Source organism: Lotus japonicus, chromosome 1 (genome assembly GCF_012489685.1).
Source record: "Lotus japonicus ecotype B-129 chromosome 1, LjGifu_v1.2".
Lineage (NCBI taxonomy): Eukaryota > Viridiplantae > Streptophyta > Magnoliopsida > Fabales > Fabaceae > Lotus > Lotus japonicus.
The window spans coordinates 7,489,496-7,502,771 of NC_080041.1; the positions used below are offsets into that span (position 1 = coordinate 7,489,496).

The 13,276-nt window shown below is 50.3% G+C and overlaps 2 protein-coding genes across 2 annotated transcripts; one reads left to right on the forward strand and one right to left on the reverse strand.

Annotated features, from left to right (window-relative positions):
* LOC130731563 (uncharacterized) lies at positions 1 to 1,924 on the forward strand. The gene is made up of 2 exons (XM_057583850.1): positions 1 to 204; positions 773 to 1,924. Exons 1-2 carry the CDS (start codon positions 87 to 89, stop codon positions 1,258 to 1,260), a joined length of 606 nt encoding a protein of 201 aa, XP_057439833.1. The 5' UTR covers positions 1 to 86; the 3' UTR covers positions 1,261 to 1,924.
* Positions 1,925 to 6,916: 4,992 nt separating this feature from the next.
* On the reverse strand, positions 6,917 to 11,074 carry LOC130713406 (uncharacterized). The gene is made up of 4 exons (XM_057563198.1): positions 10,783 to 11,074; positions 8,708 to 8,977; positions 7,654 to 7,982; positions 6,917 to 7,582 (listed from the first exon to the last, which is right to left on the reverse strand). Exons 1-4 carry the CDS (start codon positions 11,072 to 11,074, stop codon positions 6,917 to 6,919), a joined length of 1,557 nt encoding a protein of 518 aa, XP_057419181.1.
* Between the last annotated feature and the right edge of the window lie 2,202 nt (positions 11,075 to 13,276).

Here is a 13,276-nt window from a genome sequence, read left to right on the forward strand (position 1 = left end):
AGCACCAAATCAGCATTTGTTTTACATATATTGCTACTTAAATTAACATTTTCATTTTGCTGGTCAAATACTCAAATTCACTTGCAATGTTTAGAAGAGCTTTCATTGAGAATGGAGATACCTCCAACATTGAAGTTATAATATCATCAGATCGTATTTCCCCACAAACTCAGGAGCCAATAGTTCACACAGGGGCGGAACAGAGTAAGTTTATATATACACCCTTTTTAAATTTCCTAACTTATTAATATATACTTGAAAGTTGAAACTATCACATTGAACAATCTTATATATAGGGTCCACTAACTAAAAAAAATTCAAAATTAAGGCAAAAGTAAGGTCATTAATTGTGAAAAGCTAAATAGAAAGTTATATATATAATCACACAATGTGATCATTATGTGCTAAATTAACTTGCTAACATCACTATCGTATCCCGAGTCAGATTAGTCACGTGGGACCATTTTTCTCGTGGAGACTGGTGACCAAATGACAAAAAAATTAACTTGCCGAAAAACTCTTTAATTTCTTGGTACAGGGTAGATAAACATGATAAGATTCCTGTGTATATAGTTAGAGTAGAGAGGAGGATTAACAACACTCTCTTATTAATTAGTTTTAATTTATATGGATCTTATATTTTTAGTGTACTCCACACGATTTAAATTTTAACCAATTAGTAAATGTTGAATTGAAAAAGGAGTGTTGCTAGAATTTCTTTATAATATATTAGGGGCATGTGATGATGTAAAGCTTGCAAGGATTGCTGCAGGTTCCTTAAAACGAGAATTGTACGCATTTGCCTTCCAAAATATGTGGTGCCAAGCAAAATCCATTTATGATAAATTTCCTGATATGGTACGTGTTCCCTTGAATTCAAGTGGAGATACAGCTCTTCATGTTGCCGTGAGCGCAAACAACACTGATTTTGTGAAAAAGCTTGTGAAGTTTGAACACTTGACCCCAAGAGACCTGGAAATACCAAATGCAGAGGCAAACACGGCGTTTTGCATGGCTGCAATTACAGGAGGCTGTGAATTTTTACAAATTATGATTGAAAAGAATGACAAGTTGCCATTGATCCCTAGGAACGATGACAAGATGCTTCCAGTTCACTTGGCCACTTTAACGTGCTACCATGAAATTGTGCAAGATTTGACATCTGAGAATCTAGTTCAGAGAATGCAGCTCAAGGATATTGAGCGACTCCTTTTCATGGCCATTAATTGCAGCATGTATGGTAAGACTACGATTCTCTAAGAGCATCTCCAATGTAAGGTTCTTAGTTCTTATTTTTGAGTTAAGAACTAAGAACTAAGAACTTTACCATTGGAGGTGCTGACAAGGAGCTCTTAGTTCTTAAAAGGCTTAATTGCAACTTTGGTCCCTGACGTTTACAAAAGTCACGATTTTGGTCCCTCACCTAATTTAATTACATAAATCGTCCCTCACCTAACACTCTGTGAGCAACGTTAGTCATTTTGTCAATTTGCTAACGGAAGAAGGCTGAGGTGGATTAATAATCTGACGTGTACGACACTGGGGAGTGAGAGAGAGTCACATGGTAAAAGTGTTCCGTGACAATCGGGTCGTCCTCCTCGCCGGTGTCCGTGCCGTAGTCGTCTTCCGTGAAGGTGATGAGAACTTTCTGCTGCAGTGTACGGAGGGAGTTAGGACGAGGCCTTCCAGCGGCTGACATGATAACTCGAGTGCTCTTCTTCCGACTGTTGTTTGATGGTCCACCTGCTGCCCATCCTCCAGCAATCGATCCGACGTCGACCAGATTGGTCTCGTGTCGTCGTCGTACGTCATCTTGGTCCCGCCGTTCTGGAGATCGGCGCTGATCCGGACTTCTACGACGTTCGGGACTCCTGCGTCGGTCGGGGGTTCTATGACGGGGACTCCTTTCTCGAGGGGGTGTACGTGCGCGATTCCTGGGAGGGGTCCGGGCACCGGCCCTGGGTGGGGTGGGTGATCGTCTAGGAGGTGGTGAATGCGGACGAGGGAGGTTGCCTGAGGAGAGGGCTACGTACTTTGACAATCTCCCGATTCTGACCAGTTCTTCCACCTTGTCTTTCAGGTTCAGACATTCGTCCGTGTTATGACCGGGGCTGTCATGAAATTCGCAAAGCCTTTTGGAATCCAGCTTATCCTCCCGCGTGAGTAGTGGGGGGGGGGGGTTTGTCCCTGAGGTCAGTAGAGGCTCTCTCCCGCAAGATGCGGGAGAGGGAAGAGTTCAGGGGGGTGTAACTATCGAATTTCTTCCGCTTCTGCTTTTTTTCATCCTGGCTCTTCCGTCGCTGCTCGCGATCGCGCTTAGGTTCACCCGGGTCCCGGGTTTTCTCAGGGGGCCTATGGCCTGGGTTTTGATTGGTGGACCTTAATGTTGCCGCCTCCTCCATGTTAATATATTTCTCTGATCGGGTTTGGAATTCCTCCAATGTCCTGGCTTTCTTCCCATCCAAAGAAGTTAAAAAAGGGCCTGGCCTGAGCGCTTGTCGTACCAAGATTAGGCGGACCTGAGGGAGGAGGTCCGGATTGTCTCCTGCTTCTTTGTTGAAGCGGTTAAGGAAAGCCTTCAGGGATTCTTTCTCGCCCTGCTTGATCAGGGCCAGTGTTTCTTCTGACTTCGGAATGTTTCTCACGGAGGAATACTGGGTTAAGAAGTTGGACATAACTCCTTCCCAGTTGTGGATGGGGTTGTTGGGGAGGTTTTGGAACCAATTCATTGGGCCTTTCCCCAAGCTCATCGGGAAGCAGCGGCAGTAGATCGGGTCAGTAGCCCCGGCATACTGCATGGCTCCCACGAAGAAGTTGATGTGCTCCGTCAGGTCGGAGTCACCCTCATAGAGTTTCATTTTGGGCCTTGACCATCCTGGGGGGAAAGGGGTCGCCATGATGTCTGGAGAGAGAGGACCATTGATAGTCTGAGGTAGGGCCACCAGGGTGCCATGTGGGCGGATCGGGTCCCTGAGGGGCTCCCTGGTGGAAATGGGGCTCCTCCGTCCGGAGTAACTCCTGCGCGGGGAGTGGAACCTGCGGTGATGGGGGGGTTGATTCACGACCCTTTCGGTGGTTTGTTCCTGGCCATGATCGTTGTGATAGTCCGACGGGGGAGGTGGCCTCCTTCCCGTCTCCCCCTCTTGAGAGAACGTCGGCTCTTGTCTAGAGAGTTCCTCCAGTTCCTCCAGCTGACGGAGGCGCGCTCGAAGGGCGCGGATCTCGTCCCGAGTGTTGCGGGCTTGGACATTGCGCTCCTGCCCTTCCTCCGGAGGGTGTTCCTCCTCCATCGCCCTAACTCGGGCCTCCAGCCTGCACAGGGCTTCGTGCGCGGCATGGGGGGTAAGGATCCCTGCCTCCGGGGATCGTCCCCGAGGTGGAGTTGGAGGGGTAGTCCTCTGGGGCCGGGGGGAGTGTTGGTGGTTCGCGGATTCGTCCAGAGTTTCCACATGTCCCTCGGGGGTTCGGTTGAAACGGCGAGAGGTCTGTCGGGTTTCTACCATTGCTCGTTGCTGCTGCACTTGTCTCTGACGGCACGTGGTGAAGGAAAAGTTTACTCGGTCCCCACAGACGGCGCCAAATGATCGGGTGGATCACGAGAGTGGGGCTGCCAAGTGAAGAAGTGAAGCCGGCGTGCTGGGCTGTTGAACGGACCCGGGAGGGGCTCCTGCAAGGGACTCCAATGCCAAAGTGAGTAGGGGAATCGAGTAAAGGGGTAGCTGAAATTGGAGAGAATAACGTACCTTAGAATGAGTGAGTTGCACCCCTTATATACATGTTGGAGTACTAGGGTTGGAGCCATGCAACGTCATGCATGGCCCGTACTGGTGGGTTAGGGGCCGTTGGATCCTCCTGCTCCCTCTGCGGTTTGCAGTGATCCAACGGTTTAGATTACTTAGGGGGCCCACCATCCAACCACCCTAGTTCCGTAGGGTGGTTGGCTTAGGTCAACCCCTAGGTGGTGGGGTCCATGTCCTCGGACTAGGGGTGAGTGTCGTCCCGCTCGCGGTCGAGTATACTCGGGTGACTCCCTTCCCTGGTCGTCCCACTTGGGCCCTACTCGGGCAACACCCTTACCTGGTCTTCTCACTCGGGTGAAACCCTTACCTGGTCGTCTCACTCGGGTGAAACCCTTCCCGGCTGAAAGAGGTTCTCATCTCCCCCCCAATCCTATCAAGTCCAAAGCCAGGAGAACCCCTATACTTATACTTAGCTGTCCGAGACAAGGCTGTGAGCTCCGTGCTGGTACGAGAGGAGGCGGGGGCCCAACTTCCGGTCTACTTCGTCAGCCGCTCGCTCAAGGGAGCTGAGCTAAGATATCAGATGCTCGAAAAAGTTGCACTCGCTCTCCTAACCACGGCCAGGCGACTCAGAAGGTACTTCCAGTCTCATAGCATCGTTGTCCGCACAGATCAACCGGTCAGACAAGTCCTCCATAAACCAGATCTAGCCGGTCGAATGGTGGGTTGGTCGATCGAGCTATCCGAGCATGACATTCGATATGAGCCCAGACGGGCGATCAAAGCGCAAGTCCTAGCAGATTTCCTGGTGGAACTCACGAGCGAGGAAGACCCACCGGCGGAAATCTCCTGGGTCGTCCACGTGGATGGCTCGAGCAACAAAGAGGGGGGCGGCGCCGGGATCGTCCTACAAAGCAACTCAGGGATGATCGTAGAACAATCGCTACGCTTTAATTTCCCGGCCACTAACAACCAAGCTGAGTATGAAGCTTGCATTGCCGGTCTGGTGACAGCGCGGGACCTGGGGGCGCAGGACATACTTGTCTGCTGCGACTCCTTACTTGTGGTCTCCCAGGCTAACGGCGAAGCGCAGGCCAAGGACCCAATTCTGGAACAATACCTTTCCCACCTGAAACGGCTGGCCGCCACCTTCCGTAAGGTGGAGTTCCGCCACGTCCCAAGAACTGAAAACGACCGCGCGGACACCCTAGCGAAGCTGGCTAGCACCGGGAAACTCGGCCTGAACAGGACAGTCATTCAGGGCACACTGGCCCTCCCTTACGTCGCAGGCCCCGACCGTTCCACTGGAGTCAACACCTTGAGCATTGGCACGGACGACGATTGGAGGACCCCTATTGTTAAGAACCTCACAACGGGCTGGCTACCACCCGACAAGTCGGAAGCAAAGAAGCTGACTAGAAGCGCTTCCTGGTACACCATGGTGAATGGAGACCTCTTTAAGAGAGGATTTTCCACCCCTCTCCTTAAGTGCTTATCAAAGGAACGTGCAGAGTATGTGCTCGCCGAAATCCATGAGGGCAGCTGTGGCCACCACCCCGGCGGGCGTTCTCTGGAAAGAAAGGTCCTCCGGGCCGGCTACTACTGGCCCACCCTGGAGAAGGACGCTGCCAACCACGTTAAGCGCTGTGACCCATGCCAGAAACATGCCGACCACCGCTTAGCCCCGCCCGAACAACTCTCGACTATGGTCTCCCCTTGGCCTTTCCACCAATGGGGAATGGACCTCTTGGGACCTTTTACAACCGCACCAGGGCAGCTGAAACACCTGGTCGTCGCGGTAGACTACTTCACCAAGTGGATTGAGGCAGAACCCCTTGCAACTATCACTTCGGCCCGCATACAACGTTTCTTTTATAAGAACATCATCAGCCGATTCGGGGTACCTGGAGTCCTGATTACCGACAATGGCACACAGTTTGCCTCCCAAGGGTTCAAGGAGCTCGTGGACGGACTTCGCATCAGGCACCACTTCACCTCTGTGGAACACCCCCAGACGAACGGACAAGCCGAAGCGGCGAACCGAGTAATCCTTAGAGGACTCAAGAAAATACTGGACGACGCTAAGGGAAATTGGGCAGAGCAACTCGATCATGTCCTATGGGCATACCGCACAACTCCGCACTCTACGACTGGGGAGAGCCCATTTCGCCTAACTTTCGGCACCGAGGCGGTTATCCCAGCAGAGATTGGAGAGCCGAGCGCTCGTACCATGGGCCACGACCCGGGTCAGAACGACCAACTCATCAATGAAGACCTGGACCTTCTCGCCGAAAGGAGAGCCGTCGCCAACTGTAGGGAGTTGATCGCGAAGCAGCATGCAGCCATCCGCTACAGCAAGAAGGTCGTCCACCGCGCGTTCCTACCAGGGGACTTAGTCCTCCGCAACGCCAGCATCGGGGCCCGAGGGACCGAGCAAGGCAAGTTGGCCGCCAACTGGGAAGGCCCATACAGAGTAACTGAAGCAACCGGCACCGGCGCCTACAAGTTGGAAAAGCTCTCGGGCGAAGAAATCCCCCGCACTTGGAATGCCACCAACTTGAACCGCTACTACAGCTAGCTTTGCCAATCAAACGTTTGGAACCGGTTTTTGTTTTTCTTTTATGTTCTTAAGTCTAGAATCAAGGAACTACTTCCAACCCTCCTCTTGTAACCGACAGGCATACTTGCGTTATTTAATGAATCAAGAAGGAGCGTTTTGTTAAGTTATTTTCACATGGAACCGATCGAAACAAATAAAAAGACCCACCGGGCACCAAACTAAAAGACCCACCGGGCACAACAAGTAAAAAGACCCACCGGGCACAAAACAAAAAGACCCACCAGGCACAAAATTAAAAGACCCACCGGGCACAACAAATCGAAAGACCTATCGGGCACGAAGGGACCCACGGGCATGGAATCTAGAAGCCCTCGGGGCGCCATAACCTTACGACCCCGCGTAACACAAAAAATTAAAAGTCCTACCGGGACAATCACAAGACCCGACCGGGCGCGTCAAATAATATAGATCGGAAATAAAACAAACCGAGTAGTCCATCCATTAACATTGGTTGTCATTACAACCGATTACAATAGCCCAGCACGGCTCAGAACACTTAAACAAAAAGGAAAAAAGAAAAACACAGAGACTAGAACAAAATGAAATTACAACCCCCTCAGGGTGCATTCTCCTCCGGGAAGGTTGGGGTAAATTTCCCATTGGAATCCACGGTCCCGATCCGGCCTTCGGAGACCACCTTTCGATACCTGACCGGACCGGTCTCCAAACCCGGGTTGACAACTGTAAGCTGGCTCACCGCATTGTTGAAAGAAGCCTTGTTAATCTTGGACACGGTGGCCGTCAGCTTTTTCTTGTCAGCCTCCAGAGAGGCGATCCTGGCCTCAAACTCTTTCTTTACGGCCGAACTCTGTTCTCGTTCCTTCAACAAAGCAGCCTCTACCTCCTTCAAACGAGTTGCGCCGGTCTCAGCCTTCCCCTCCGCAGACTTCAGCCGCCCCTCCAGATCTTCACGAACCGCATCGCCGTCCTGAACCTTCTTCTTCAGCTGCTCATTCTCGAGCTTCAGGTTGTCCAGCAATTTGTTTAGCTCTTCGATAGCAGAGCACCCCTCTTCCAACTCCTTGTTCATGGAGGATATTAGCTGGTCGTCCTTATCGGTTTTCTCCCTGAGCTCCTCCAGTTCAGGAAGGGTCGACAACTGGAGATACCTGACAGCAGATGTCGTCTTGAGCGAGGCCCGGAGAACATAATTAAGGAGCCCAGCAGGCTCCCGATCACCCAAGTACTTTTGATCACTCTCCGTCAGCACGAGCTCGTCGATCTGCGCCAGGTGCTTCCGACAGTTGCCGGCCCTAGGACCCCAAATGGAAAGCCTTTCGGGGGGGGGGGTACCACGGTGACGGGCACTGCCCGCTCCGGCTCAGAGCCCTGCACTTCACCATCAGCATGATCTTGAGGGTCATCCACTCGGCGCTTCTTCGAGGCCGGACCCCGAGTATCCTCTTCCTCGGAACCCGACCGTCCTTTCCCCTGGACGGGATCGGAGGTCCCCCCAACTACGGCCCCTCCCCCATCTTCCAGGTCGGGCTGGGGCTGATTTTCAGCATGCCCCTCTTCCCCCTGGGCAGCATCAGTCTCTTGTTCCGCCTCCTCATCCGTGGACTGCCCGTCTTCAACTCGGAGCGCGTCCAACAAGGTCCTGTCAATGTCCGCCATGCCACCTGCCCAACAATGAAAACAACATTAGCACTCGAAATAGGAAAAAGCAACGGGAAAAGGTATCACAAGTAAGTAGCTTACGCAGAAACTTAGCGTTCCTTCGAACGCTGTAGGAACACAGATCATAGCATCGAAGGGGACGAATCGGGACCTTCTTGTCCCCTTCCATGACATAACGGACGGCGCCCATCAACAGCCGCTTGAATTTCAAATCGGCCCCCGATAGGGCCCCCTCGTCCGAGAAACTGAATGAGGTGACCTTTTCTCTATAGTGGGCCGCGTTCCAGGCCAGTGGGAACCGCGCCCGCATTCCGCCCGTCGGTCCCGGCTCGAACCACCAGAACGGAGGCGGTGAGGTCGGCGCCACCCGGTAGAATTGGTCCTTGAAGTCTTTATACGAATCGGCAAAGGCTTTGAAGATCGGGAACACCGTCCTCAGAGTCACCATGCCGTGACTGCCGTGACCCTGGGTATGGGCGACCGCGAAAAGGTGGAAAAAGAGGGGCAGGGACGACACCTGCCCAAAAAGCGCGCAGGAAGTCTCATAACCGCGCACGAAACCCCAGCCCCCGGGGTGAAGTTGGGAGGGCGCCACCATCATATGCCGCAGCACTGAAACCTGAAAGTCGGTTAATGGCATCCGTACCTTCACCTTCTTCATGGTATAAATGTGCATGTAGATGCCGAACGGGGGGGGGGGGGGTTTGCGGGAGCCTCTCTTTCTTGCCAGGCGCGAAAACGTCATGCCCTGGACCGATCTGCTTCTCGGACAGATAATACTGTCGCCGGAAGTGCCCCTCGTCCTCATTAGCGTAACAGGACTCGATCCCCAGTATTTCCCGACACCAATCGTCTAAATGCACTCGTTCACCCTCCAAATGAGGCCACTTTTCTCGGTCGATCTTTTTCCGTTTCGGAGCATCTTTGCTCATCTTCGGCTTGGAACCTCCCCCGACCGCTTTGCTCTTTTTCTTTTCGGCTCCGGCCATACTTAAACCTGCACAAGGGGAAAAAGTCGTTTCAATATCTCAAGTTATTGACCACGACTCAAAGGGGAAAACCAATAGGATCCGCCTTTGTCCCTGGCAGGGAGAGCAAACCCAGCGCCGGAGGACCGGCCCACGGACCGCCCCTCCGCCGCACGGGGGGGAGAGGCAGCTCTCTCCCACCCGAAAAGACGCACCCTAAGAACTCCTAAAGGACGGGACGAGGAGAAGAAGAAGAAAATAAAATGCGGAAGAAGTCGAGAAGAACTCACCAAGTAACAAGAAGAGGATGATCACCGGGAAGTCAAGGACGACCGCCTGGAAAGCTGCGCCTTACGACGTCGGAATAGAGAGCTTCAAAGGATGAAAAGATGAGAGCTTGAGGTGCGGAAGGATGGGAAAAACGCAAATGAAGCCCCTTCTGCCCCCGTTTTTATAAGGGAAGTTAGGAATGGGAAGCGACGCTTCACCAAACCCTACATCTGTAATGATGACGCTAGGGGAGGCGGGAAGGCTATCATCCAATCAGCTTCTGCCACGTCATCAAGGGGAATGAAACGACGTAACGCGTGCCATTTCTTGTCAGACGCATTAATGACGCTGCCAAAACGTCGCTTCATGTTACTGTTACGTAACGTTTGGAATTCGGGACCACCTCGCCGTCCCAAGGCCATGGAAGTACCGGTCGTCCCCCTAGGCCGTCCCAAGGCCATGAATGTGCCGCCCGTCCCCCTAGGCCGTCCCAAGGTCCATGGGGGGTGCCGGCCGTCCCATATCATGGGTGTGACGATCGTCCCCACGACCGTACGTACATATTATGAAGCTCACGCCTCACTCATGCAGTGAGGCAGAGCTGGGGGGCAACAACTGTTCCAGTAAGGGTTGGCAGGAACCGACCCTAAGGACGTAGGGAAATTCACGCGAACCTGACCGGAAGCTTCTAGCCCACTACCTCAGTGGACTAGAGCTGGGGGGCTACTGTTCTGGGACGACCAGGGAAGGGTTTCACCCGAGTGAGACGACCAGGTAAGGGTGTTGCCCGAGTAGGGCCCAAGTGGGACGACCAAGGAAGGGAGTCACCCGAGTATATGGACCCCACCACCTAGGGGTTGACCTAAGCCAACCACCCTACGGAACTAGGGTGGTTGGATGGTGGGCCCCCTAAGTAATCTAAACCGTTGGATCACTGCAAACCACAGAGGGAGCAGGAGGATCCAACGGCCCATAACCCACCAGTACGGGCCATGCATGACGTTGCATGGCTCCAACCCTAGTACTCCAACAAGTATATAAGGGGTACAACTCACTCATTCTAAGGTACGTTATTCTCTCCAATTTCAGCTACCCCTTTACTCGATTCCCCTACTCACTTTGGCATTGGAGTCCCTTGCAGGAGCCCCTCCCGGGTCCGTTCAACAGCCCAGCACGCCGGCTTCACTTTTTCACTTGGCAGCCCCACTCTCGTGATCCACCCGATCAGCTTTTATTCTTTCTTCGTTCTTGATACTTCATAACACACACTTCAAGTGGGTTTCATATGGAGTAACCGTTTTTGGGGTTCTCTCAATATTAGAGTTTATACGTACGTACATTCCCTAATTTTAAATTATGATGTGCTTGTGAAATAATCAAGGTTATCCTTGGATTTGTGACTGGTATGGTTTGCTTTGAGATTATTGAAATAATCAAGTATATATGTGATACTTAAACTTTTTCATTGAAAATTATTGTGTTTGGTTTGCTTTGAGATTTATTTTTTGAAGTGCATTATATTATTTTAATCTTGAGCCCTCTCTCCTCCTCTCCCCTCTGTTACACTTTTGCCCTAGCTCTCTTGGGTGGCCGTTGCGCCGCCCTTGTGCGCGGCGGCCACTCCCTTCGTTGTCTTTCCTTTCGCCCCTTCCGAGACCTGGTATCCTTGCTCTTTCGCGGTGAGGGGCGCTAGGTTCTTTAGCTTCCAATAAAGTGGCGGGCCGCTCTTGCTGGTCTCCCTTCCTGCCACGGCGGCGAAGCTTTGATTCAGCTGACCTGGATCGTGCTCGCCTCTTGTCTCTCTGTGCATCCCTTCGCCGACATTCTTCACTCCGCGCTTTGTGATCCTCTGTCATCTCGTCCGCCGATCTCCGTGGCCGCAAGGTTCTGCAGATATGTGTCCTTCCATATCAGTAGTTGATGGGTTTGTTTTAGGGTTTTGTCTTGGGCCGATCCTATAAGTCGTGGTGCCTGTGGCGGCTCTTGCTAGACGAAGCTGAGGAATGGTTGATGTTGCGGTGGGGTTATGTTCTTGGTGATTTGGTGTTACCCACCCTCAATTGCTGGTGCGGCTCCCTTTCTCGACATCCCTTCGTCAGAGACATCAAGCGGCAAGGGGGTTAGTTTCATTTTGACTCAGTTTTGGTCTATCTGTTAACCGAAACTGCAATTCCAGAAGTACACTTTGTGGATCAGATCAACCCTTCAGAGCGTTTCCCCAATTTTATAGGATCTTTTCTCCTCTTGTGATAGTCAGTCAGATTGAAGCGAAGGTTCTGTGATTTTTAACTGAGAAAAATTTGCATACTGGTATTGGCATTGGTGTTCGGGTTATTTGTTTGGTTTGGGTGATGGTTGTTGTTACTCGTGGTTGTCTTGCATTTTGTCAAAAACAACCTAATGTCGAAGCATATGTTGTGACATCGTGCTGTGTGTTGCATGTTTGTTCTAGAAGTTTTGAATTGTTTTACGTGATCAACAAGCTAGGGTTGTTGAAGAAGCTTCTGTGTGCTATCTGGAATATATTATAGTGGAATCAAATCTGCTGAAGAAGATTTGATTTGGTTTAAATTGTGAAAGTTGTTATCTTTTGTTCAAATCTTATTTGATAAGATTTGTTACTGGTTTAAAAAGATTTGTTCCAGATCTGTTTTGTGGACTCTATTTTCGTGCAAGCCCATTGAAGATCAAGACCTGAAGAACGGTTATTTAAGGAGGCTTAACCCTAGTTGCTAAGTGTGCGTTGGGCACCCAAGGATTGAGTTTTAGGGTTGTGTTTTGTGAGTCCTTGTTGTGTTATTTGTACACCACTCTACTGCCTCCATTGATTATCATATGACATAGAGTTGGTTTGTTTTAGTTGAGTTGTAATCTCTTCAAACCTGCGTTGCTTATTGGTTTTACCAATCATTGTGGCAGTGATTGAGAGAAAGTGAGAGGGGCTCTCATACTTAGGTCGATATACTAAGTAGAAAAACACTGGGTAGAATAGGAAAAGAACTATGAGCTGAGGTGTTCATGAGTGTCTGTAGTTCTTAAATCTTGAAATAGTGGATTTCCTTTCTTTGGGCGAAGCCCTCCAGATGTAGGTGATGTTGCACCCAACTGGGTTAAAAACTTTGGTGTTTTGCTTTGTTTATTTTATGCTGGTATTGTTTCCTGTTGTGCAATTGTCGAACCGGTTGTCCCAGCATCGCGTAGAACATCTGTCATGTGCGAGAACCAAAATTTCAATGGTGATTCTCAGAACTAGTTGTAAAAGACGGTGAGGAGAGATCCAAGTTAGTGGATTAAGGGTTTGAACTTTCTGTTTTTGTAGAAAGTAGTCAACAATGGGTTTTAATTGGGTATTCATATCATTTATTGCAAATTTGTGTTGGAATATGCACTAGTAGCTTAATATTTATATTTAAATATTACAACCTAAATATATAAGAGATACCTGTAGGATTACACACATAGAATTAGCCCACTATAAAATATGTCTTATTGGACCAGCCCATTGGATAAGCCCAATAAGGCTCCAATAAGAATTAGGGTTAGCTTCCTTGTGAGTGCTTATAAATAGAGCATGAGATGCGCAAACCCTAGATCAAAAAATTACACACTCTTGCCTCTGCTAGTACAAGGAGCCGCAAGGGAGATCTAGTGGGAGAGTTCGCGTGGACTACTGTAGAGACGAGGCTACCAGTGCTTTGTTTGCCCAAACTGTCTTCAAGAGGTAATCCTTATTACCCTTTTACGTGTTTGATTATAACATGAACTTTGAGACATGCCTTTTGCAAAATCTTCTCATATAGGGAACTTTATTCCGCTGCGGTAATCAACCGCATGATTCCCATTAATTTGGGCACCATTATGGCTCATTATCTTTGAAAGCAATCTTGATCGGTCCTTTTGAATTATGGGTTAAGAGGATATGCCGAGGATTCTTAGTTTGATGCCTCTTTTCTTCTTTACCAATGTGTACTTCTGATTTTCTGTGGAGTGTTTGGTTTTTCGTTGCTGGTTGATGTCGTAGTGGGTCGTTGTTTGTCCCAGCTCTATAGCAGTCTGGT

Bases quoted from the DNA above. Each gene is read 5' to 3' on its own strand.
- LOC130731563 (XM_057583850.1), top strand. From the start codon at position 87: ATGTTTAGAAGAGCTTTCATTGAGAATGGAGATACCTCCAACATTGAA. The intron at 205-772 runs GTAAGTTTATAT...GGATTGCTGCAG, and splicing joins TCACACAGGGGCGGAACAGA to GTTCCTTAAAACGAGAATTG.
- LOC130713406 (XM_057563198.1), bottom strand. From the start codon at position 11,074: ATGACAGAGGATCACAAAGCGCGGAGTGAAGAATGTCGGCGAAGGGAT. The intron at 8,978-10,782 runs GTAACAGAGGGG...CCCCTTGTGCAG, and splicing joins AAGAGAGCTAGGGCAAAAGT to GTTTAAGTATGGCCGGAGCC. The intron at 7,983-8,707 runs GCAAGAAAGAGA...ATTGTTGGGCAG, and splicing joins GCATGACGTTTTCGCGCCTG to GTGGCATGGCGGACATTGAC.